The sequence below is a fragment of the Vidua macroura genome, chromosome 1 (assembly GCF_024509145.1).
Source record: "Vidua macroura isolate BioBank_ID:100142 chromosome 1, ASM2450914v1, whole genome shotgun sequence".
Lineage (NCBI taxonomy): Eukaryota > Metazoa > Chordata > Aves > Passeriformes > Viduidae > Vidua > Vidua macroura.
In genome coordinates this window covers 43,446,817-43,474,430 of record NC_071571.1, presented here as the reverse complement: position 1 = coordinate 43,474,430, position 27,614 = coordinate 43,446,817, and the positions used below count along the sequence as shown (strand labels likewise).

Genomic DNA, 27,614 nt, shown 5'->3' with positions numbered 1-27,614 from the left:
TGGGTACAATTCTCTTTTCCTGGATCTGTGTATTTTTCATTTCAAAGCAGACCCTTATGAAAATGATTGTCACTTCAAATGAGCTGTTGGCTCAAGATGTAATCCTGACTTTACTTTTGGGTTCATGTGCCCAAAGCACTTAACTTACCTCTTTTAATGTCCTACATTCTACATTCTCTTGTCCAATAGTGTACGAGGATGGGAGAGACCAGATGAGTAAATCTCTCCAGGGGACAGCGAAATTTGCAGCCAGGGAGGGTGAGGGGATGAGGCTCCCTCAAGGAATTATTCCGGTAGTACATTTCTATGGTGTATTGGCTGTTTCAAAATACAGAGGGGACAAAATAATGTTAGGTGTGCAAAACCACACAGCCTTTCCATGCTGCAGTTATTGTACTTGGGGACAAACTTTTAGCCAGCTCTTTTGTCTGGTTGCTAATATGTTTATGTTTTATTAATATAATTAATACTCTGAAGAGAACATTTTAAGCAAGGGGGGGTCAACACCAATTTGCATGTAGTTTGCTGTCTTTGCTAAGGAGTTAAATAAATAAAAAGCATGGAGTAAAACCTCTCATAATTGTTATATATATATGACAGAACCATATATATATATGGTTTTCTGGCTTATTCTGCTACTGACTACTAAACTGAATGCAATTACAATAATTAAAATCAATGTGTAATATTTTCCTGAATAGTGAACCTCAGGTATCCAGTTTAATTAGCCTTAGATATCAGAAAATTCCTTTTTAGAAAAAGTGCATGTTAGCAGTATAGCTTACAGATACTTGCCCATTTTTTTCCTGGTAAAGTTCAAAAAAATGGCAGGCACTGTGAGGAGGCAATTTCCCATTGAAGACATTGAGTGCCATCTGTAAGGCAGCAATGGTGGCTGCATGCTGTGAACAGAGGAAACCTGTAATTAAAGGTCTGTTGAAAATGATTACATGAACCTATTATTTAACAATATTTCCTGCACATTATCTGTCCACTCAACATTAACCTCATTAGGACCTCATTAGTACTTGCCCTCTGCACTGTTGAGCAAATACTGTCCCTTTATGGCTATATAAACCGAAGCCCTGCATGTATAAAGTATACATATATGTAAATATTTAAGAAGTCTTGCAGCTCTTACAAAATTAATAGAAGCTGTTAAAACTTCTTTTAAAAGAACTAGTGGTTTTTCCTGATAAAAGTATTTGAGATCAGATCAGTAAGCTCTTTAGCTGATATAAATCCAATAGGTCATTATATAAATGCAGTTTAGAAACAGGAGCTTTTTAGTGAGGGCAATCCAAAAATTTCCTTCTCCAATGACAGCATTTGTACATTCTAAACAAAAATATAAGATCACAATTGAGTAACTGCCTTCATAAGGCCTTCTAAAATAACTGTAACTTAATTTTTTTTCTTTTTTTTTTTCCCATATGCACTTGAAAAAGATGACTTGCAGGAAGAAGGAGATTTTGTTTTAAATTAACTTTGTGACCCAGGTTTAATATAACATGAGGCATGATTTTTTCAGTTCCCTGCTCAATCAAAACATTATTACAATGAAAAAACCATGACATTCGGTGGAAAGTGGAATGCTTCAGGTTTCAAAGTAGTATCTGTTCATTAAAAATTTTTAAAAATCTGAGGATGTTTAAGGTTAAACAAATAAAAAAAGTGATTGTAGCTGTATTTCATGAAGGAAATAAAATTTCATAGCTTTCACTGCATTTAATAACTGCAGACAGGAAACACAAGAGAAACAGAAAGCACTCACCGTGGAATACAAAACTATTTTTTGATGGTATGAAGGCTTTCTAGCATCTAAGATATGCTTTAGAATAGTTTTTAAAAGAATTCCTGAAAGAAAATGGGGAAGCAGTGAGAATGAAAGAGATGCTTGTGTTAACATCTGTATTGATTGTTGCCATTTTAGCAATCTGTCACTAAGTGCACCAGATTTACTCAATTGACTTAACTGGTAATTTGTGCAGAGAGCCTTGATTAATAGTGACAGTATCTTTCAAATGAACTGTGGGCCTATTTTACTTCTGTGTAAAATGTTTTGGGGATCCCTAATAACCTCAACAGATTCAAACAGTGCATTCACAGTTACTTTGTGCCAGCAGAACAGTGCAAAAAGAGCACAGTAATGAATGCTACCCTGTTGTCTATGTAGCTTGAGTGATTTCCTGCTTTCCAGAGAAAAAAGAAAGAGCATATCCTCTTGACTCTGGGGCTTTTAAAATTGTGTGGTTGTCTGCATTTTGTTAATGTTAACTGCTGAAAAATTGTAAGACAAACTACTTGATTTAAATCAATGGCTGTGCTAGTATGTTAATACAAGGTTGGCATGTCGACAAGTTAAAACCCTAAAAGTAGAACTGTACCAGCTAGCAAATTAGACAGAATTAGTCTTTAGCTTCTGGCACATTTTTAATAGCAATTGTTAGTAAAACAAGGGCAGAGGTTGAACTTTGTGCAAAGTTTTGCAAGTTGGAGCTTTGAAAAATGCAACAAATTAATTCATGCTTATATGTTCATTTGTCTTCCTAGCTCACAGGACCTGCCTGTACACTGCCCATATAAAACAAAAAGGAGGCTCAAAAGATGACAGTGGATGAATGGAGGAGAATGAGTGAAAAAAACGGTATAAAATACTTTCAAATTTCTGCCATTGTTTTCTGAGCAGAGTAAGGTTTAGAAGGAGTTTAATAATCTCATTTTAGGACTCTCAGTAATGGAATATGGAGACTTAGGCAACAAAGTCACCATTCTAGACATTACTACAAATAATATTTCTTTAAGTAAGGTACACGTAGAGGCTTACACTAAGTTCAGATTTGATTCAATTCAACAAGAATCTGTATGTTATACTGAATTTCTTATACAGTGTAATCTAAATAGTACCTCAATTACAATGTTAGATTAGGATATTCATGATTCATATGCTCACCATCTCCCTCCCCATTAATCAAAATTTTTCAGTGCTGCCCACCAATATCCCCATAATGGCATCTTTCACCATTCTACCATAGAATCAGCAGCATTGTTTGTCATAATACCTTTTCTTCTTTCCCACCCTACTTTTGGTTTTAAATGGGGTAAGAATTCAGCTTACCTCCCTGCAAACGTGATTTTTGTATTTGTTTGTGGAACCCAAATTCCGCCTGCAATAACAATTCTGACAGCTTTATCAGCTTGGTCCTGACACCATGAGTAGCCCAAACAGGTAAAGTGTAATTGTTAATATCCTACAGTGAAGAAAGAAAACATGGTGATTTTCTTACTGATTCCTACTGCTAACTGCTATTTATTCTGGCACAAAATAACTTCTCAGAACAAATTCTGAATGTTTCACCCCAGTAACATTTTCTCATTGTAATAAAATGATGACTGTATTTTGCATTTAGACAGCTGTAGCATTCCTATTTATAGCATCATAGTGCTTGGAAGAAATTTGAAGGGCAGTTTTCAACAAGAAGAGGAATACTTATTAATAATACTAAAATGATGCAAAAAGCAACTGGCATTTTTTATGTTGTCAGGTGAAAAAAAATCACTATATGGATTTTTTAGTCATGTGCTGGGATATATTTTTACTGAAACAAATCCTATATAAACATCAGGATTTTAAGGCTGGTAGCTCTCAGGTGTGACAGGAATACAAAGATCAAATAGGAACATGTATAGCTGTAGTATGGATGTACCAAAGTATGGGGTTAGATATATAAGAATGAGATATAAATGAAATTTGTACCTATTATGGTCTATTAGATACTGTCACAGTCATCAAGCTAAAGTGGAATGGATTAGTCTTTCTTTGGGGATGCAGTCCAAGGTATATTAGTGATCACAGCTGTGAGAAGGGAAGATATGCACAACACTCCTGGTTTGCACTACCCTGAATTCCTGTTTAAACAAGGCTGGTAACTTTCCTTTAGAGCAATGTAACCTTTGGACTGAGCTCACCAAAAGGAGTGTTCTTGTAACAAGTGAGCTCAAAGGAAAATGTCAACTACTTCAAGTGTTTGTTTAAACAAGAAAACAATAGAGCATGCTAGGTTAAACCAGCTCAGATCACAATGTTATCAATTTCTCTTTTAATAAGTGTGATTTATGTCTTAGGGAAAGAATGGGATGGTTGCATGCTATTTAAGACAAGCAAACACCTCAGTCTCCAAGTTACCTCAAAGTCAGATAACACTTAGCTGAAAGTAACAAATACAGATGTGTGCTACTGTGGTTTCATAAATTGTATTAAAAAACTGTGTAAGCATGCTCTCTCTGTATGCTTGAAAAATGAGAGAGGCTTTTCTGGCAGATGTCTTAATTGATACCCTCAGAGTCCCCAGTCAGTAGTATCAAAGACCAAGGCTCATCAAATGTAACACTAGAAGGAAAACCACAATTTATTTATTTATTTATTTTTTAATTCCAGCGTTTAGCTAGATTCTTGATGGGAGATGTGGGTTTTGCTTATTTGTCTGATGACACAGACTCTTGGTATGATTTAACTATTGAAATAGAAAGTTGTGGTCCTGCATTTGGAAAACATGGAAGGGTGACCTCACTGAAATTACAGTGAGATGTCCCAACATGTTAACATTTCATTTAACTTAAGGCCCTGGCTAACATTCTGATCAAGTCTGCTTTGATCAAAGTTGGACTTTTGCAAAAACTGCAGGAATGAAGGTAAACTCACTAGTATCACACCCTATAAATTATTACATGTTGCTTCTGAAATCCACCTTAAAACTCCCTCACTAATATCCCAGTACTGATGACAAATTTATCATTAATATTTAAGTTTATAAATAGTTATGCATGAAGGTAGCAAAAGCTGCCTTAAAAAATAACTTTTTAACACAAGATTCTGCACTTTTGTGTCAGCTAAGGTAACTCTAGACCTTGAAGTGGGACTTCTTGCTAAATTAAAGGCAGTTAGGATTTTTTCAAATCATGATATTTCCAGACTGTGGAACCAGATACCCATGCCAGTTTAGCACCATAATACCCCTTTTGTTATACAATGCATGCTCTTTTGTGATACCTTTGATTAGAACAAGCTCCCAAACTTGCACAAATAGCAATTTGTGTCATTCCAATGGCTGCTTAATTCCTGAAAATACTCTGTCCACTACTGGCCATGTACAAATAATGGCTTCTGTTGCTTATACAATTTGCATAAAATCTCTGTGGAAGAATGCTTATGTTTCTTTGCCAGCAACATATTTTTATCCCTGTGTATCTCCTATTGGGGTCTGGGGGAGTTACAAGACAATTTTATCCAAAGGTATGCTTTTGCCTAATTCTCTATATGCAGTCACTGACTGGATCTTGAATATGAAAGTCCACTAGTTTGTGTTCCTTATAGTGGTGGATGACCCAGAGCAGCCTCATACACATAGTGTTTACAGGATTTTCATTTGTAAATTTGACATTAAGTGAGGGTTTCTGAGAAAGAAGCTGAAAACATTCTATGTTTAAAAATTTTAAGAACAGATCTATGACCTTTTTATGACTTACATTAAGAAAATAAACCCAATAAAAATACCAGGTTGAAGGAGGTGTAGGAATTTCTATTGCACTCAAAGATCTTAAGGGTCTTTTCCAACCTAAATGATTCTTTGATTCTATTTACCTCATATTGTAAAGTGTCAGAGAGCTTCCAAATCCTTTCACTAGTCAACTTCTTCAATGGATATCCCGTATGACTGGCTAGAAACTTCAAAAATTGCTGGAATACAAAAAAAACCCAAACTTGTAGTACTGAGGGCATTTTTACATGATTTCTACACACTGCCATACTAGTACATAGGAATTTTTAGAAAGAAGACAGTCTTTGCACTAAATCAATGAACCATTGCCTAGATGTAAGAGAATTTGGCCTATTCATTTAGACAAGGTTGGTGATTTTAGTTCAGATTTGAAGTATGGTGATTGTTTATGCTTGGTGGAAATGTTTAGAAGGAAGTAGAGGGAACACAGATATATGAAGAAGTCTGGCAGAAATCCAAGAAGTACTTAAAGGAAATGTGATAAACAATTATTCTGATATTGGTACTCAGGAAGAAAGGCATAATGTAAATTTGATAAAATGGGAATTGTGATTTACTTGCATATAATACCCAGATGCAGACCCACAAATGGATGACTGAGGTCAGTGGTGAAAGATAATAGAAAAACAGGTGAAGTTCATAATGTCCTTTTGAAAACATGTGTGAAGAAGAAGGTTGCAGCAGAATAAATGTGGTTATATAGTCATGCAAAGGTTTTGATGGTGGAGAAAGAAAGGAAAGGATACCATATGGAGATAGACACAAAACATAAGAGAACACCTAAATTAAGATTTTGGGTGGGAAACATGAATAGGTACTTGAGAAAAACACTGAGACTGTTATAGAAATTCTGGGGAATTGAGCTGAGAAAATGAATCTGAACTCACAGACTTATATAGGGAGAGATGTCAGAGGAGTTGCTTTACATGGGAGTAAACAGAGAGAGGTATTGGAATAATTTAAGAGGCATTGACTCTGATTTTGAGTTTCTGTTTTGTCTAGTCTCCTAGAAACTAAGTTTTTGCAAGTAGGTCAATAATTTATCTTTTCTGTGACTTGCCATTTTCAATTGTCGGGAATAGCCCAGTCCAGGTGGATCTGTAATGTTGTAATTGTTTTTTGGGTATGTTGTCTACACCCACTCTGAAGATTAGAGATCTGAAAGGAGCATATTAACTGATATTTTTTAAATCTGTATGTCAGATGATGTTGAAGAAGTGATACACTTTAACTGGATTTCCAGAACTGAAAATACTTCACCTTGTAGTGCTTGAATTGCCTTTGGAAATCCCTAGTTGCAAAGGTTTCTCTCAGAAGCTCCTTGTATTTTGGGCAGTGTGAGAAAGGTAGGTATAGCAACTGAAAAGAAAATTGCAAAATCCTAGTGAGGCAAGGTTCATCTTGTTCTGCAATTCAATATACCCTTGCAGGATTGCTGTTCTGATTGGCTGCACTAGTTAGGACAAGCTGAAAAATAATTTAGCAACGCAGTTTCAAGGATATTCATCTTCAGGACTCTAGGAGTCATACTGATGACTACATACAAAATAATCTTTAAATGTTCAGAGGAGTAATAGCTGCAGTAGTTCAAAGTTAAAGGATTCATTTACACAAGATGAAATTCGTCCTTTGACAGAAGACTAAGACAAACCCTCATGAACTCCTTTGTTCTTAGCTTCTCCAGGGATGATTTCATTAATTGTGTTCAGTCTTTCTTTAAACACACCATCACATTTTTACAAAAAATTACAAAGCAGCAGCTAGACTGAAATAGGAGACTTTGTGCATACTCAGCTGTATTGAGTCTATTTAGCACAGCTTCATTTAGTTCAGCTAAATTGTAGAAACTTGTGAACTTTCTGTAACTCGGTTTTGTCTTTCATTAATCTAAGATATGTGAAGGTTACATATGACTGGAATAACTTAAGAACTTGTTATTTCAATTACATGTATTTATATATGCAAGCTCAATTCAGTTTGTTCTCGTTTTCTGTGTTAAATTTTAAACAAAAATTTAAATTTGACACTGATATTATTAGTGCTTTTCCCTAATGTGTTGTTTTGTCCTTTTCCCAGTAATGTAGCTCCATTTATATAGTCCCAATATTAAAAGAACTTTGAAAAGAACTTGAGAGATTTGAAGGGAAATTAGCTTGGAACGCTTCACAGCAGTTCCTCAATCTTTTTAGAAATACAATCTATGTATTCCACAAGATAGGAAGGTATTTGTGAATTATAGCCATAGGTTCATAAACAGGTATGATTTCACCAATAAATGATGGGCACTTGTTTTGTGTTGTAGGATACGTGTGGTCTCAGGTTTAGCCTGTATAATGAGTAAGGATAAATAAAGTTAAAACACAAATAGTTGAAAAAAGCATGAAAATTATGCATATGTTAATGATTTTATGATTTGTTTGAATAAACTTGCTCCCCTAGATGTGAAAGAGGTGCAGCACCTGCTTTCTGAGTTTGCCATCTGTGTTGATACTGGCCAGGTATTCTTGACTGTCTGCTGGGGTATGTCACAGGTGGGGACCTGTGACAGTGTCAGAAGCAGCTCCTGACTGTGCCTGGCTGTGTGTGTGAAGAGGAAGACATATGTCCACACCTTCCTGCTCTGATCACCCTGAGGTGAGAACCATTGCTCCATGACCTATCTGACGTGATTCTCTTATCATCACAGACTGTGTTAACTAGACTTGTAAAGCCCACGCAATTTATCTTGCATCAGAAGAGCAAACCTGCTCTCACAAACCGAGACTCATGCTGCACACTCCTGATCTTAACATTTATCATAGATTTTCCACACACAGGAGATTCCAGCTCCCGTCAGCTGCACAGCTTTCCCATATAGGACAAGTATATGCAGGCAGGCTACAGAGCTGCTATCCATAGTATTCCTTACAATTCCAAAGTGAGGATCTGAAGGAAGGGACATGAAAAAATACATTGCCCTATGAATTCATGCTTAAAGCTCTGAGTCCTCCTTCCTTTCCCCTTTTACTTTTCTCACCAATCCTTGAAGTACATGCATTGACCTGAACAGTGCATGAAAAACAATCCTGTAACTCAATTCTCACCATAATGTAAGTCCCAGAATGATTCTTTTGTCTTTTCTGTTTGCTGTGGACTAAGCAATACTGAAGCACTACTGAGATTAAGTATGTTTTTTCTTCTTAAACAAAGAAAGTCATGTTTGCATTAAATTTAGGACTAATCTACTTCTACAGTGATTTACTCACCTTATAAATTAAGTCTTTTACTCTATACCCAGTACTCCCATTTTCCTTCCTCTTTTGTTAAGATCATGTTTCTGATATGCAAATCCATTCCTGTGGAAATACTTGCCAACACTTCTATTCAGCTTATTAGGCCTTTCCACACAATGCTTGTAACAATGTTCTTTTCATTGCCTTTACCATGCATTTTTTGCTGTACCTTCATCTCATATCCTATGTGCTGTACTAATGATCAAGTGAAAGCAGATGCCCCTAGTTTATACTCACATTATCCTGTGACAGTGGCATTGTGTGAACTGGAATTGGCTGCCAAAGGATTTTGGGGTTCCAAATCTGATCCTGTGTTGGTGGGTACAGTCCAGCAAGACTTGCCTGAGCACTCATAAGTGTGTGATCACAGTCAGTGCTTTGAACATAAATCTGAAGGAAGAAAAGAAAAAGAAAAAGAAAAATTTTGGATGGTAATTTCTTTCATTAGGTTTACTTTATTGTCTTCGTGGTAGGAAAAAAAGGGGCTGGTACTGGGGAAGTTGTCATTAAAACGGAGTGGCATGAAGAAGGACTTTGAGAAAGAAGGAGGAGGGAGAAAGACTGCAGCTGGAAAAATATTTTGCTGGACAGCTGAGCTGCAGCAGGGTAACATCTTAGAAATCCTAGTAGACAGCATGAGACTGACTCTATTTGACCCTCTAGGCTTTGGGACATCGTATGTGCACTGAAAAGCTGGAACCTAAATGAGAACTGAGTTGTATCTACATTCCATGTGGAAGTATTTGACATAGATGCTCTCCTATACAGCAGTGAGGGAGCTGAACCTGATGTGCAGTCTAAAAAGCCTTTCATGTGGTTTTCAGTTAACCATCAGGAAAAAAGCTGAACTACAGTTTCAGGGATACTTTGGAATTACATTGACTTCAACTGATATTAAATTTTCTCCAACTGCACCATGTTTAGCCTCTTATGCATCCAGGAAGTCCCATTAACCACCATGAAAGACATCTTCCTGTCCAGATCCAGTACTTGCCTCACACTGCTTGTATACAACGCTCAGGAAATGAGAGTATCTCCTCCTCATATACTGGCCAAGTTCATACTGTTGTTGTATGCCAAGCTGTAGAGGTAACACAAGAGCATAAGAGGTTAAAGAAATGTGCTATGCATCCATTTCCTACAACCAAAAAAGAATGCAATAATATTTGATATTATTTTAATAAAGATGTTTTTTCTTTTTCAAATTGAATTAGGAAAGAAGACATGAGAAAACGGTAGTGAAGTTGCTGCATGTATGGTATTGGATAACGTTAGATATGACTCCTGGTGGATGCAGTTTTGTATTTTGCTCGGTGGAAAGCTATGTGTATGTTTATCTGAGCTAGTGAGACTTAAAGCAGGCATAGAGATGTTCCAACACCATCTGTCTACTTTCTACTCTATTGCTGTCTCAGAGCTGATTAACTGGGAGTGCAGACAGAACAGCCACCTGTCCATGGAGACACATCCAGGATATGAATCTCATGGAGTATCACCAGCGACTCCTTATGGGGGCTACAGTTTTAGCCTGGGCAAGATCTAGTTTTTCAGAATAGAAGTCTTGAAGTAAAAGTCCTCCAAGCCTTAGGGCATTTTGCTGCAATAGCTAATTATTATCAACAGTCTGAAAGATTTGATTTTTGATTCTCGCCTGTGTTCCCAACTTTCAGTCGCTGAATCTTGTTACACTTTCTAATAACATTCACCATCACAGATCTTATTCATGGTTAAATAATAATCCATAAAATGGAATCAAGCCATATTATCTCTGTGTTAAATTAAACTGATGACAATTCTCTACTCTCAAAGCAAAATAGGTTTTCCCAGTCCCAACATTTTAGTAGCTTGTAGCTGAAGATCTTTTCAACTTACCTACATAATTTTAGTGAACACTCACATTGTCAGTGACGTGTGAATCACTGAATCATGAAATCAGTTAGGTTGAAAATGACCTCTGAGATCATTGAGTCCAACTTAGTACCTAATGCTACCATGTCAACTAGGCCATGGAATTAGGCACCATTTCCACTCTTTCCTTAAACACCCCTTGGGGTAGTGACTCCATCATAATCACATACAGTGTCCCTCTAATAGTCTCTATATTGCCATCTTTTTACTTGTACCTGGTGTTTTCTAGCCTATATTTAAATATATTCCAGTTTGCTCATGTAACCATTACTGTACACTGGGATCTCAAGTGCAGTGATTACTCATTGCTTCCTAAAGCAATTTTCTAAGTTGTGGGATCAGGGGATAATTCAGGCTGGAAGGGGCCTCAGGAAGTCTCTAGTCCAACCTCCTGCTCAAAGCCAAGTCAGCTAGGAGTTACTCAGAACCCACTGTGTGTGTATGTGATCACCTCTTTCTCTTGCTGGAATTGTGCATCCAGTTTCCTAGGGTATATGTGTAGTTTAGGCTTCTGCCCCAACTTGCCTAATATGCATGTTGTTAAGTCCTGACTCCTGGGTGTTGAAGTCTTCTATGCCTTGGAGCAAGCTGCATGGATTGCTGAACTTGCATAGCATTTATATGCAATGATTGAGTCATCGCTGAGCTGGGAAGCTGCTCTGTTACTCCTGTTTCTTCAAGGGAATTGACATGAGCAGAAACAAGCCTGATTTTGCTTTGGAGACCAGTTTTGCCTCCTAAGAATAGTGGGGAAGAGGAACCCCTCAGACAGTTTGTTCTATTCTGATTTTGGTGGAGACCTGGCAAGTTCTTTTTAGAGAGGGACCCAGTGGACATAAGGTGTGTGTTCCTAACAGAGAGACACACTTCACAGTCTGCCTCCCTGTGGACTGTAGCCATTTGTCTGGGACAACCAGACTTGTGGCACTTCTAAACTACTTCAGGGAGACTGCCTGGTTCTGAGTGCTGGGCAAATAACTGGCAGCTTTTTCCATCCAAATAACATGTCTTGGGGGAAAAGGAATGAAGCACAAGCACGCAGACAGAGTGGGTCCTGCCTGTGGGAGGGGAGAAACCACCCAGTGTCCAAATAGTGCCTTACAGTCTGATAGTACAGTTCACCTGTGGCTCCATTTGTGAGAGGTGGCAGCTAATAGAAGTTACAGTCAAGGCAAGCACAGTATCTGTCAGTACAGCTTGTACTGATCTTAACAGTTTATGAGTAAGGAAGCACTCCTATTCAGCAGAGATTGAGGGAGAGTTGTGTCTGTAAGCATGTCCATCACCTTCTGCTACTGGTGGTTAAAGCTTCCTGTATGATTTCAGGTGAACTGAGATGGTCACCAGTGCCTGGCTCCTCCCAGACTAGAAGATCCTAGTCTGCAGTCGAAAAGCTCTGCTTATGCTGACACTGGACCAGAACAGGCTGACTCAGTTTCATTCAAAATTAGTGAGTGCTGTTGCTGTAGTTTCCTCATAAGTTCCTTGTCTGTCCTTAAGTGTCAACTTAATAAGGGCTTTCCCCAAGTGAAAGCAAAGTTCCAACCCCCAAATATCAACACAACATCTTCCAATATTTCAGTTCTTGGCCCAGGTAAACAAACTCACCTTGGTAAGTTGGCCATATCCCTGTTGTCTTGCAATTTCTTTGTGCTTATCAGTTGGGAAAAACTCCTGTGGGGTATGATCACCATGGCGAAATACCTGATAAAATAGATGAAATTGCTTTTGTGTTACTGGTAATTTTTGTGATGACTATAACTAATTGGTGTAGTCACAAGCAATATGCTATGACAGTGAGTACTGTATCTGACAGATGCTAAGTATATTAATGATGCTTGCCTTAAACCTAGATAGCAACATTTCTTGTTTCATTTATTTAGACAAATATAACTGGTTCTTTTTTGGCATTTGAGAATAAATTAGCTTAAATAAATTTTTGCAAGTTATAAAAACTACAGGATACCCTATTATATTTTATAGAGATTTTATGTATTTTAGAAGGTATAGAGCATAATATTAAATAAACAGAAAACAAACAGAAGCATATAGGTAATTTTGTAGAAATATTTGAACATTAGTATCTTGGTATGACTAAGCTGGAATTTAAAAGGGAAAAACCAAAACTATTACATGAAGTAACAGCTCTGTGGATGACTGCTGTGGAGTTCTCTTACTTGGCAGAAATTAGCCTTAAAAAGTCGTATGTTGGCTTTTTCATCACAAGAGGTGATAGAAGTGTTATCTAATATATAAATACAGGCTAAACTGTTGCTCTGAAAACATTGAACCTGTTTACATAAAAGAAGTATTTATACAGATACATTGGATTTTTTCATTCATACAATGAATTCTTTGTTTCATATGCTTTGCAGCATAATTCCTGTAGATATGAGCCATATGATTCTAAAATGTTAAAGATTTCTAAATTCTAAAATTTTTTAAAAATTTCTTAATCTAAGCAGGGAGAAATTAAATAAAAAACTGCAGGGAAAAATTATATAAACTATTTATATGTGTGTGTAATGTTCAGAATAAGATTCAAGCTTCCTGCAAACAAATGGTACATCATAATCATTGCAAATAGCTTTAGCTTCACAGCACTGATTTCTGTGCTGCTTGTTCAGCGTCACTGTACACTTGTTTGAGTTTCACATACTGAAATTTACTTTGCATGTTAGTCCATTGAAACCACTGGAAAAATGGAAAGTCTTCCGTGGTAAAGAGGGTTTTTGCACAGTTGGTATTTAGTTATGAAATAGTCTTTTACATTTTAAAACAGAATCCTGTGTTATTTTTCTCTTAGTGCTATAAAATAAGCATTCTGTATCCATCCAGAAAGTAACTTCATCTAGGAGTGCACAAAGGAGACAAAATTATATTTTTTTTATTATTTAATCTTATCTAAAATTGAGACCTTATTTAAAATTGAGATTTTTTTTTTGACAATGCAATAATGAATTTTGAATATGGAGGAAACATTTAAATATTTGAAAATGTGCCCCCTCCTCCCTACCCAAGAGTACAAAAAGAGTAGTGAGTGACAGGTTTTGAAGAAATTTCATTTGCCCATACTTACTAGGGACACAAACTTCAGTTTTCTTTTAGCTGTTGTTTGGTGAAGAAAGATGCAGAAAAGACAGAACAGGAAACACAGACTCCAAATTCCACAGACCAGCTGCCTTGCTCTCATCCTGAGGGTAGCTTTCAGCTATTTTGCACACCAAGGTCCCTGGCTGGATATGGTGATACAGTAGATATATGGCTAAGAGGGGTGGAGTCAGTTGTGCTTAGTGAAATCTGAGAGAGGGCTGTGAAGTTTCCTCTCTCCCCTTCTAGGGTTAGTGCTTTTCAGGGAACTCATGAAATGAAAAGTGTATTTCTCATTTATACTCAATTTCCATGTCCCATGGAGTGAAATCTCTGAGCCCTCTAATTCCTGCCCCTGGCAAGGCAGGTGAATGTAAAGAGCTAGAAGTTTCCTTCTATTATTTAACTAGGATTTAGTTATGGATCAGTCAGCCTTCCCAAATATGAAAATGCTGTGGGTATCTTACTGTATGCAAAAGAGCTATTAAACCATCTGCATTCCTAGTGCTCACAGTCTTCGCTGAACACTTTGTACTAGAAGGCAAGAAGGAGCAATGCTAACAAATGTCCTTTTATAAAGTATCTCTGGATTTTCCATGGATTTGGCTGTGGTTTGTAGGAGGAATAAGCAACAGAAGGTTTTGTTGCAAAGGAACAGGAATAAGCCTAAATTCATTGCAAAAAATATAAAGATATATGAATGAACTTTCAATCTCTTTAGTAGATTGAGTCTGTCTCTAGTGGCAAAGTATGTGACACTGTTTCCTAGAACTATCCCCCAGAATTTCATACAGTTAGTTAAATTTTAAATTTTCAAATTTCTCTTGATGCAAACACTCTCATTGTTATAGTGTGGATATATCAAGAGTTGTTCCTGTCATCTCCCCAGTATATTTTAAATAAGAAAAAAAAAATCTAGCTCAGAGACACCGTTGTGAGAGACAGGATTGATCTTACAAGTTATTGATTTATGTTCAGTCCCATTTGTGTGTTAATGAAAGTCCTGTTAGTATGTTAAAATTGAGGGTGATTTCTTACTCATCAAAACCTCTCTGTAAGAATTTGAAAGAAATTACTGAAAAAAAATTACTATGTTGCTACCTAAAAAGGTTATATAATCCCAAACTAGTTTAAGGCACATAACAAAACTTTTTGTCTGATTATTAGATATAGACTTCTCTAGGGGGATCAGTTCTCCTTCCTGAGGTAACAATGTTGTATCTTTCACATCTGTCAGAGCTAAAGAGATTCCTCTGTGAAACATCCAAAGGTCATACTTTCATTTCTGCTTTTATCTCTGACAATTTTAAGAGATTCATAAATAGAAAAATGTGATGGGGAGTTACCCACATTTATTGATAAAGAAAATGCTTTTTTTTTTTTTTTTTTTTTTTAATTTGGAGGCACCTGGGGGGAGATATGGGTCAACTGATTAAAGCTATTCACAGCCTGTACATATCATACCTCAAAAATTTCTCTGAAGAGTCTGTGTTTTGCTGTTTCTAGAGAACATGGCATCAGACACTACTCCTAAAATACACTACACTGCAAGACAAGATTTTAAAATAGACCGACTCAGAAAAAATAGGCAAGCTCTCAGAATTGCAAGGCTCCATTCAGGTTCTTCATATACTGTAGATATGTCTGGGAGGAACTGCAGATCTACAACAGGAGCATAAAGACTTAACTTTAATCTTTTCAAGCATCCATTGTCTCACACTTTATGTGAGACTTCTGTAACTAGGAAGGTAAAATTACCCTTACTTTGATGATAACAAAATATTAGTGTAAATATTGGTGTAAAAATATTAACAAAATGTGAAAAAATATTAGTGTTAAAGCTGATACTTTCTTCCTTTGATGTGATCTTGATTCTTCTAATTCTGTGAGAAGAGACACGTAAAGGGCTGGAATTGTTTTTAAGTACACCATATTGATTAATTCTCTTCTTGCTGAAGGTCACAAAGAGAGAATGAAACACTGTGCTGTGCCATGGTGAGAGTTGTGTAAATTCTAGCTGTTCAAAAGTCAAGGTAAACTGCTTCTTTAATATGCTTGCAGCCTGTGTTAAAGCAACAGCTGAAGGTGGAAGAGGAGAAGATAATGATAAATATAATATAAAAAGGTAATAACTGTACCTCTCTCACTTCCTTGGGAGTACAAAGGACAATATACGAGATGTAGATCACATGCCTTTTTCTTTATATTGATGAAATATTTATGGGATCATGATAACATAATATTACTAAGCAAGTAAAAGTACAGCTTTGTGTTGTGTTCTGTAGTGTGATATCTGAAGACTGTGTTAAGAGATGCTGCTGGATCTTTGACATTGTTGAGAGAATGCAAATGTTCATTAACAATGTTCCAGTGCATTAAAATTGTTTGATAGTTTAACTGCTAGTATTGTATTTGAAAGTTTATTAATCCAAAGAACTAAATTTGACCCTCTACCCCCAAATTACAATATGAAGAATCTTTTCCAGGCTGTGATGTTCATCCCTCCCCCCACTTTTAAGTGTAGGGTTAAATCTGCCTGGTAGGTAAATACAGAGTAGGATTGGACTTGCAGCTTGAGATGCTATTTCTTCAATTGACAATGGAGAAGGGTCAGAATTGGTTGAAGATACAGTAATAACTGTGTTAGAAGAAGACTCCAGTGTAGAATTATTGTGGGGAGGAGGCAGGTGGAGGAGGATTTCAACCTGCCCACCCTGCTTCCCCTTCTTAACCCTGCCTGAAACAACCCCTTAGTGGGATTGTTATTCCAGCCTCTGGTGTTGAAGTCATGATCCTATAGCTTCTGCACAGTTTTGATGTCCATGTTTGCTTCCATGACTTTTCCTCATCTTCTTTTCTTAGCTACAGTCAGATCAAGGCTATACGTGTCAAGAGAGTCCAAGGTTGGCTCTGGTTTACCTCTTTGTCTCCTGCTTACATGCTTTGGTCAAATTATGAAGACAAGTGATGGTATCATTTCTTGAGCTGCAATAAACAGTCAGAACAACAAAATAAATCCAGCTCCAAGCCACTGGCTTAATAGGTAAATAGATAGGAATCAGCTGCCTTTATTTGGCTAATGCTTACATAGACTTCTTCCGTCCTTTGTGCTAGGAAAACAAAGGCATGTCATGTCACCATGCCTTGCCTCAGACACACACTACCCCTGCCTCCACATGAATTCTACCCCAATCAGATACACATTTTCTGTTAATGATTTCAGTGTTGGCATGCAAGAATACTCATTCAATAATATTCTTTTCTGCACATTTTCAGACTGAGTTAGAAGCATGTCCAGCTGCTTTGAGGAGTTGAGTTATGAGGCTTATTATGAATATGAACAAAATGGACTACCTTTGTCCTGCAAATAAAGTGGTCTTCACTGGTGCCTGGGGATCTTAAGAATTATGCCTGATGTCCTTGTTACTGCTGGTAGAATACATCACTTATTACCCCCCATATTCTCTGATCCTTCCTTGAATTGCAGCAGAAAAGAGGAGACAGCAGTCAGTGTTGGACTTGTAAGAAATCCGGCTGTGGTTGCTCTCAGGCCATTCAGTGTTCTCGGCAATTGCCTTCTTTTTGGGATCAAAGATGCACTCTTGATGTCATCTAAGACAAAGTACTTTTTTTGCATAGTGGCCAGCTTCTTCTCCATTACACTGATGCAAATATAGAGTAGCTGTTTAGAAGCTGATGAACTTATTCCAGATATATTTTCCTTTTTGTTTGCATAGCTGTTCTTCCAGTAATGATGTTCTCAGAACCTTCATCTGGAGTTTTGCTGGACTGCAAAACTCCTTCCTCTCAAATGTGAGCACTTTTTCTCCAGTTCTTTATGACTCACCAACTTTTGTTCATACAATATACTGACATGGAGGAATTGCCAATTAAGGTGCAGTTTAGTAGTTGTGTTATTGTAATATCAGAACAAAGGGGTTTAGCTGGCAGTATTCCACTGAGTGGTGGTTCTTGTTTTGGTCTTGGGCCACCAGTGAGTCACAAACCTGAATTTTGTACAGTGCAAAATTCCATCATTCTTTTTTTTCCCCAAATTCTGTGAGCAAATTCAAGTAACCTTACTTGAGTATAATGGATGGCTGTATCCCATAACCAGACTGCCACTGCAGGAAAGAAGTAAGGGTGGCTAGGAGATGGAGGCCTTTACACTACTGACACTATCTAGTTATTTAGACTTGCTAATGAGTTGTATGGACCAGCAGGATCATGTTGTTTAGACAATGAGAGATGAAATATTACTTGTACTGAAAGAACATTTTGTTCCAGCCAGCCACCGCCACAGCTGTCTAGCTTGGGCACAAAGCACAAGTGTTTCATGCAGGTGCTGACATCAGTCCAAACAACCTCCCTGTGTGTAATCAAGCATCAAGCTATTGTCCTTGTGCACCTTAGAATACCTGAGGGGTTTGGGTTGCTGCTTTCTTTAAATTTTAATAACTATATTTAACTTTGAGAGAGACTACAATAACTATGATTAAAGCAATTGTTCTGCTCAGCTGGAATGATTTCTGATCATGCCCTAGCACAATGCTGCAAGATTTGAAATGCAAATATGTGGGAGGGAGTAAATGTTCTCTCAATAACTTTTTTATTTCTATTGGAATAAAAACCAAAAAGTCCTTTATAAAAATACCAGCTGAGGTCAAGTATAAGCCAACAATTTCTCATAAATATTGTCTCTTTCTGGTAATCAGTGTCATTGACCCCTGTGAATGATTTACTTTTTGATACTTAAATCCTGAATTAGTAGTGAAGAATTAATAAATTAGCTGTTCCTTCAGAGCTAATTCCTCCCCCTCCTCATTTCTGTTCTGTTCCTGTACTGTTATCATTTTTCAGAGTCTTTGGATTCTTGGAGGTTTTGGTTATATTTGTTCTTCTTCCTTTAAACCAGTAAAGAATTTTATGGTAGGACATAGGCTTGCTTTCATGGCACATTTCAAAACTTTTTTAATCAGATGTTTTCTTGAGAGGCTGGTGATTTATTTAAGTATTGCCACAAAAGTTTTCTGAATGAAACTGTCAGAACTGTTAAAATGGATGACTGTGCTTTTATGTAACTACAATGTGTTTGTTAATACTGACTAGACTGGCTGTTGGTGGTGTGTTTCAAAGCTCTCCTTGGCATTTCCAAGGAAATTTGCATTCACTGTCAATATGGCTGCTAGAAACAAACTGTTTATTTTCCCTTTAGGTCATATGTCCAGTTTCTCTCACTTTAAATTGAACTGAAATAAATACTGCATATCAGGGTAATAGATGTTGAAACTTTCTTTTAATTTAGAAGTAAAAATGAGTTTGTTCTGTCAGGTATCTCGATCGGCCTCAACAAAGTACCTTGAATAATGTCCCATTTTCTTGCCTACTATAATCTTGTGTTGTCCATATTTGTCTTCACAGACACATCCATAAAAAGCACAAAAGGCATAAAATTGCCTTTTACAGAAATATGGGACAAACTATCCAGAGGGCAATAACTAAGATGGAGAACAGACAAAATGCTACTGGCAATCACTCTGTTGTTTTGTTTTGGTGGGAGTGGTAATAGCTCCAAGGAACCAATTTTTTTTTAAAAAAAGAAGTGCCAGTAAAAGGAAGATGCACCTAACATCATGCAGGGAATTGACCAAGGCCTTTCTGAGCTGCTGCCACTGCTGGGACAGATTAATGTTACCTTCAAATACCAATAATTATTGGAAACAACCAAGCTACTCATTACTTAACAATTTAGTTGTTAATTATAATGTGAGTTTAGTTTTACAAAGTGTAGGTTTATTGGTTTGATTTATAACATGTTGAGCTTTCCAAGGAATTGGGAAAAGCCCTACACAAAGTACATTGCAAAGTACAAAGCTTTGATTTTTTTACCCAAAGTACATTGGGTAACTGTAGCACAATCCAGGCTATTCCAACGCCGTAACAGACTTGGGCTTTGGTGGAAGCTATTTGATTAGGTGAGAGCAAAGAGTGGATAATCAAGTTTAATGCTTCAGGTAATGGGAAAAAATGCTACCCAAAGCAATCCTGTGTTTAAAAGGTACATGGTTAGGTTCATGTTCTGATTTACATCAGTAAAAGGAAGATGGTAGCCCACAAAACAAGCTTCCTTTTGATTTACAGTTTGCCAAGCAGAAGAAATTTGGTCAACATTCCACATGTGATTCTTCTCATGCTTTCCACACATGCTGAATAGTGAATAATTTGTAGCATATTTTCAGTTAAACTGCGATCTCTTCTGCCTGGATCAGAGTATTGTCTAAACTTTATTTAAAGGAAACAATGAGAAAAATAGAATAGCATGAAATGAGGGTTTATATTAGTGCAAACCAAAGAAAACCTGTATGTCTAAACATACATGAGAACCAAGAAGTAGTACAATAGCTTGAAGAATATTTGCCTTTATCTGCAGGCACCTCAGATAAATATTTTACAAAAGCATATTGCCATCTAGTGTTAAACTCTCTTCTGTTCATGGCACTTTAGGCCGCTGTAGCTGCAGTAGGTTCCTGATGGACACTTTTGTGAGAATCGTTGGAAATCACATAATGTGTTGAGAAATGCAGAACAGCATTACTGTAGCCAGACATCGAGAATACATGGCCACATTTCCAAATTTAAATAAAGATTAATTTCAATCATTTTTCACTCCTATATTCAGGTTTGCTGGCAATATATATGTACCCACCAGAAGTTAAGAGTGTGTTTAAGTCATTGTCTGGTTCTTCTTTCAGCACTGTTAGAAGTGGTTAAAAAACAATGCAGTGATTTTTATATACTTGTGTTATTAACTCTTCAATAATTTTCTCTTTGTATATTTTCATCTGTATTGTTATAGGCGTTCAGCGAGAGAGAAGCTTTTGGATTAATTTTACAAAACATGAGAATCTGAGTGGTCACAAGGATCAATCTGGGGTAATGTAGTTTCTTCTCTTCCTCTTTTCACATAGTTTGTTGGGGATTTTTCTCCTCTATGCCCCTCAGTTCTTGGTTTTACTTAATGTGAAAGAGAGAAATTCTGTATGTTTTATTATTGATGTTATTCAAAGAAGACATAGCTTTCACATCTCTCTTTCCATACTTTATTTTTTATTTGAACTCATTTGATTCATAGCAATGACTTTCAGATAGTCAGCTGAAGATTAGAACTTTATCAGCTGGCTAGAAACACTTCCTTTTAAAAAGAACTTTTACCTCTATGACATCCTGCTTTATAGTTGTATAAAACTCCAATCATACTTCAACGATTGAAGCTGTAATTTCCTATTTGTTAAAAAAAAAAAAGCATTTTCATCTAGAAACATATAAAGAAAGCTCCAGTATATCCAGCAACACTGCCTTCTCTGTTAAGACTTTTTTTTCAGCTGATGAGAGGTAACAGTTTAAAACCATTCAGACTAATGTTTTTGCATGGAACCATTTGCTGAAAGTTGTCAGGTAGGCAAAGAAAAGGAAAAGGGAGAAGTTTACTGTACATTTCCTTTTCAGAAAATGGGAAAATGAGAGACACCTTCAGCAGAGATCATTATGCATTTCTAATTGAGTTACCACCATCTCTAAACCCATGAGACCATCACAATGTTCTAGGACATAACTGTGTTCTGTAATAGCTCCAGATATATTCTGTAAAGTAAATGACATTACTATGGAATTACACCTGTGGAACATTGCAGAATGTGATGCAAGTATTGCAATGTACTTTCAATGCATTTTGACTTGGCTGTTTTGTGCTTTGGATAACTGAATTTCCCCTTCTTTTCTGGTCATCTGTGGGCAGAGATTGTTGCTGCCTTGCTAAAAGTAAGGTAAGAAAAGAGATGCCCAAACTCTCAGTCCCTATGAGCCATGGGCTGAGATTTTCCTATGGCAAAGAGCCAGAAGATGCATATCTAAGAGACTTGAGAGTTCTGAAAGTATTTCAGAGGGAAGGGACAATAGCTTCATTCTTAGGATCACACACTTTGCTGGAGGCAAAAGTAGAAGAAATAAGGAGCTGTTTCTCAGCACTTTTTGTGCCAGAAGCATTGTTGGTTTGTTTCTTCACATAGTCAAATATTTGGACAAATTTGTACCCTTTATGTTCATTGCTGTTGATTAAAATAAGAAGTTTTGACCTGGGATGTCTTGTTGCTAATAAATATGTTGATTCCTGAGGACCAAAATATTTCCTCCATGTGAACATAGTCCTGCTGCATGAAGAGATGTCAGTCACATCAACAGTGTGAAAGTACATTGGAAACTGTGACATCTCCAACTGTGAGGCTGTGGGGAAAACTGTACCATCTACTCAGGAGAGAAAGATTGTTAAATAAACGGCTATTATAATAGCCAAGGAATTAAGCAAAGGAAAGGTTATTTTAAGCACTTGGTCTTCATAACACTCTGGCCAGATGAATGGCTAAGAGTGTATTTTGGTTAGACAAAATTAAATGGAAATCATAACAGCTGTTTAACAAAATACTGAGTTCCCATAACTCCATTTTCATAGGAAAAACTCCAGCTAAGTGACAAAAAAAATCAGAACCCTTGAAGTATGAATTTTTATAAAGTATCAATTTATCTGTGAAGACAGCTATAAACTTAGGTTGGATACCAAGACAGAACAGGTGGGATTTGTGTGCTATAAAATTGCTGCATACAGGGAGTTTGTGCAGTACTTGAGATCTTCCTCTTTATATTAGTCAAGGAATTGTTAACAAAAGCTAGATGAGAAGGTAACTCATAAGTCAACTATTCCATCTTACAGTTTATCTGATCTCTGTTATTCATCCTTTCACTAGTTGGTAGTAAAATTAAACTCACCCCAAAAAAGCAGTTTTTGGCTACTTTGCTGTTTGTGACAGCAATCTTTCCTAGAAAAACCAAGGACCTTCTTCGGATAACTAATATGTCATGGAATTGAGGAAGAAAAATACTTGTTGCAGCAAACAGTGCATTTGTTGTACTGTGTCTCCTTCTCAGTGCGTATTTCTAATCCCATCTATGAGCCAGCTGTGATGTCTATATACACGTGCTGTGCATGCCCACATACACATACACACATGCATCCAAATAATTGGTCTCCAAAAGTTCCAGTGACCTACCTTGCAAGAAATTGTAAATAGTTTTCTATGTTTTATAGTTTTGCTGTGTAAATAGTTTTGCACAGAAACATCTGATGATTACTTGCTTCAGCTCCTGACATCTCTGATCTGTAAAACATGTTTCTTTCTTCTAGGTTTCTCACTCAGGGAAGATCATACTGCCTATAATGTTCTCTTTATGGCTAACCAAAGCCAAGTCAGATTTCTGTTGTTCTTGAATTTCAGTGAAAGTGGGGCTGTGCAATATCAAACATGAATCTTCTCTCTTTTTGATAATTACCATGTGTAATACAAAAAAATTCTATTCCATTCATATGTCTTTTTTGAGTCACAAGTTAATTAGCCAATGCATAATTCAGTGAATTAATTTTCAAGTTCTTAAAAATATGCATATTCTGCTGTACTGCCTTAAAGGTATATTTAGGTCTAGAATATCTTCACTGGACACATACAATTATAAAAGCACATGTATTTCCTGCCATAACAAATGCAACCCATTAACAAAAAGATCTAGTCTAGTTCATCTGATTTTACCCTTTTGGTCTTTTATGCTTCACATCATTAAAGTACATGCAGTTGTCTCCTCTTTGCAGTATTAAAAAATACTGCAAAGTCAACAAACTGTTCATGTTTTTAGAATTATTTTCCAGTATTAACATTCAAATAACGAAAAGAAGAGCAAGCAAGCATAGATTTCCTGTCAGTGTTTAAATTACATGAAATATTCTGTACTAATTTATAAAAGATTATATGTGGATCTCAGTGATTAAAGTAATTTAGATAAATTATATAGTGTGTTACTATCTGATCCAAACAGTCTTCTTCTTTTCATGATTTTTAGAGGAAAATATTAGGATTTCAGTTTTGTCCATAATATATGCTTCATATAAATGATGAGGGTTACTCTGGGAGAAAATCTTCCTTTGAATTTGCCAGCATAAAACAGAAGTAAGTCTAGGGTAAACTTAGAGGACAGCAAAGTACATACTTGTAGTATAATGTATAACAGTGAGTGTAGTATAATGTATAACAGTGAGTGTTTGATTGAATGTTTTTAATTTCTTACAGCTGCAACATGACAACTGTGTTACAGTGCAGGAAATGGAAAAGACTGGTATGAGACAATCTGTGAGGGAGGAAACAATGAAGAACCACATTCTCTGGTAGTGCTGTTTTTTGGATGGAAGACTACTACTAGGATGACATTTTTTTCATCTCCTACTGCATACCAGACTGAAAAGTCCAGATGTCAATAATATTTTGAAAACTGCTTTATGTTGGTCCTATAATTGAATCAGTGTTTCCTTTCTTTCTTTTCTTTTCAAGGATAGTGCCCTTCCTGACTATGGCAGAGTATCTGACAGGTCCTAGCACTATAGAAATTGCTGTTGTATTCTGTTCTCAAATAACAGCAGCTTTCTGTATGGCAAACTACTCAATCCTCGTTCTTTTCACAAAAAAAAAAAAAACCAAAAACCCCCCAAAAAACTAGCAAGAATGAGAAAGTACAAATCTCTCTTGAGTGCTGCCCCTTTCTGAAGTCCTTTCAATTGTAACCTTTGTGATTTCACGCTGTATGTGACCACTTCTCCCTGTGTCAAATGGGAGCCATCCAACAATCTCATCTTTTTCACAGCACCTCTGTAGTAATTTTCAGCTTTTTGTAGCCTATTCTGTGTTAGTACAATTCACATCTCAAAGCACCAGCTCAACCTGTGATTGCTTTTCAGACAAATGTTCTATCAAAATGAAATGTGTAGTTTCCAGAAGGTAAACAAAGTAACATCAGTGGCTGTCTGCTGGACACTTGCATGGACCTTTTATCCACACCAAGACCTACGCACTTTTCACATCAGCTCTGAATTGTGACTGAAAGCAACAAACTTGTGTTTGTGTAACAAAAATTGCACAATATTAGGAAAAGCATCCAAGCTGTTGTTCCTCAAACCATCCCTCTTTTGAAGTCCATTTGATACAAAAGGACCCACCTTTGTGACTTTTGCATTGCCAACTTTCCATTACATACTCTGAAAGATGGAATTGCCTGTACAGTAGCTCTGCAAGCCAGAGTGGTCTGATAAGATTGAATCAGGAGGTTAGTTTTTACAACTCAGTAGCATTACATGGCCAGTCTCTGGTTTTTTGGTGAAAAAAAAAATTAAGGAGCAGGTCCTCTCTTCTGTTTAACTACTCTTGGCATGCTCTGTGTTTTACAATCTAATGCAATGTTGCTTTTGGTTCATGCCTTTGGTTTCACAGCTGATGCACTCAACAGGTAAGGTTTTCACATGAAATGAAGCTAACTATTATTCAACCACAACAGACTGCTCTGAACCACATCAGACACTGTGCCATGGCTCTTTCTCAGCCTTGGAATATAAATTCTCATATCATACCACCTGTGGGGCTATTTCTGGTCAGCAATATTGGTTGATAACTTGAGGGCAGAAAGAATGGATGGAATAGCACTGTGGTATTTTCAGGCAACATTTGATGAGAACCCAGAGAGAGCTGAGGGAAATTTTATTGTCACTCTCCAAGTGGGAATGGAATTACTCAGGGAAACTCAGCCAGAATAACAACAGTTCCTGAAGACTTTTTTTTTTTTTAATTTCAGCAAAAAAATGTGAAATGAAGGTACCCAGACAAATAATGAATACAGCACCCAGAAAAGGTGGCCTCCATGACAGATCACAGTCTTTTTTTTAAGCTGGGTAGTCAACACTTTTGGCCAAAGTCTCAAAAGAAAAAAAAAATATTTAGTGACTGTAAATGAGCTGAGATTACACAGCTTGGTCTGCTTCAACCTCATAATCCTTACCCCTAAACAATACTGAGTTTTTCTCCCTGTCTAAGTACAACTTTAGCGTCTATTTCTGAGCATATGCTTCTTTCTTTGTATTCAGAAAAGACACTACAATGCTTCCTAGCTCATGCTTGGCTGCCATCTGGAAATATCTCTGTTTCACTGAACTGTTTTATCTGTATTCATCGTTGTTTCAAAGCTTTTTTCTCATTGTTTATTGATCCTATTAGCATATTTTTTTCCAGCTGAAAACCATCAAACAATTACTATGTGGAGATTACTGTACTAAAGAAATTGTCTCCTTTTCTAGTGAATTGTAATACACTATTTGTCCTTGGGTGTGAAGCATTAGTTAGCTGGTAAATGGAGTCCCTACAATGTATTTTTCATCAGGTGATACAGTAATGGACATGGAGCTGAGTTTTATGGCCACTGATATAATTTTCAAGCTTCCCAAAAGCTACTAACTCAAACTTTCTCTCTTGAGAGCAGAAATAATTAATCCAGATTGTAAGTAAATACAATTTTAATTTGAAAAAAACACAGTTGGTCCTCCCCCTCATACACCTGTGAGTAGAAGCCCTGGAGGGGGTACAACTGCAGCATTTCTCCAACATTCCCATATTACATTTTAAAAAGCTTTTCAAGTGATGATCACATCAGGATTGTCAAATTCCCATCAGACATGCATCAGTTCCAGTTTCTTCACAAGAAAATGAAGGCAAGAGAAGAGGTGATTTGTTCATGGATTCTCAGGAGATGAATAAAAAAGGTGGGATTTCAAAGCCCACAGTTCTGGCTCTCAGTTCTCTCTCTCATTATAAAGCCTGTGTTGTGGAAGCTGGTATATTCTTTATACCACATTTTTCCCTTTTAAACCTACCCATATTTTCACTTGCTGGGAACATGACTTGTTTTCAGTCCTTTGATGGCACCAGAGAGAGGCCAAAAAGTTGAGTGATATTTCAATAATGAGATATGTCCACTGCTTTATAGTTATTGTATAATACTCTGAATATGTTACTCATGATTACATCTCATCCATGCTGTATTTTTTAGCTTGGTTACTTTGACTGTCAAACTGGGTAACTGAATTAATTTTTACCCTCTAAACAATGATAGCTTCATCCTCCTGAGCGGTTCCTCAGACTGTTTCCAGCTGATCTTGTGGGGTTCTGTTTGTTGGTTTTGACTTTTACATATATATCTCCACACTGCTCGAGATACAGCTCTTTTGTTTTCTTTTGTATGGCTGAAGTACACCTAGAGTGTCTGTGAACAGTGATATTTTTATCACATAGGAGATCCACTAATTGTGCTTTTGCAGAAGTTGTATGCAGAGCTCCCCTCATGTCCTCTCACTTTTTTCGAAGACTTTTCAACTCTATACAAATTATATTTCCTACCTGCCTCTTTTAAAATTTCTTTTTGCTTCTACATCCCATCTTTCATTTGTTTCATCATGTTCTGTTCAGCAGGATGTATTTCAGAAACATTGCTGAGAGTAAAGTACAGCCAGATTAAAATCTAGTAGCGATATGCCTTATTGTCAAATGGCTTGTGTAAAAAATCGAGGAGCAAATCCCACAATCAGACCTATATTAACACAACTTCTTTCAAGACTAGCAACAATTTTTGCTTGAAGAAAGCGGTTTTAACTGTGGTCAGGCAATTTCCAAATTATCCTTCTTTGCTTTTATATTTTCCCCAAAGGACCTACTTCTCTTCACAGTTTCATAACCAGACAGACAGCTAAGGGGATATTTTTTTTGTGTAGTTTTGCTTGCTCTGCCATTGCTCCTTCAGATGTACCCTTGTTTATCCCACTAAATCATCCTAAGACACACAAGTCAAGAAAATGGATCATCTTGGTGCTAAG

At 36.8% G+C, this 27,614-nt stretch overlaps 1 protein-coding gene and 1 long non-coding RNA gene across 2 annotated transcripts in view; one reads left to right on the top strand and one right to left on the bottom strand.

The window, feature by feature from the left end:
• Positions 1 to 161: 161 nt before the first annotated feature.
• Positions 162 to 13,931, bottom strand: LOC128804475 (prostatic acid phosphatase-like). The gene is made up of 10 exons (XM_053972254.1): positions 13,818 to 13,931; positions 12,347 to 12,442; positions 9,825 to 9,911; positions 9,068 to 9,220; positions 6,819 to 6,917; positions 5,642 to 5,737; positions 3,119 to 3,251; positions 1,775 to 1,857; positions 796 to 902; positions 162 to 318 (listed from the first exon to the last, which is right to left on the bottom strand). The coding sequence occupies exons 1-10, from the start codon at positions 13,929 to 13,931 to the stop codon at positions 162 to 164; spliced, it is 1,125 nt and encodes a 374-aa protein (XP_053828229.1).
• A 1,960-nt stretch (positions 13,932 to 15,891) lies between these two features.
• Positions 15,892 to 27,614, top strand: part of LOC128811928 (uncharacterized) — a 30,659-nt gene continuing 18,936 nt past the window's right edge. Inside the window, exons 1-2 of the long non-coding RNA XR_008438543.1 lie at positions 15,892 to 15,953; positions 20,685 to 20,761. This is a non-coding gene — a long non-coding RNA (uncharacterized LOC128811928). The remainder of the gene's footprint in view (positions 15,954 to 20,684; positions 20,762 to 27,614) is intronic.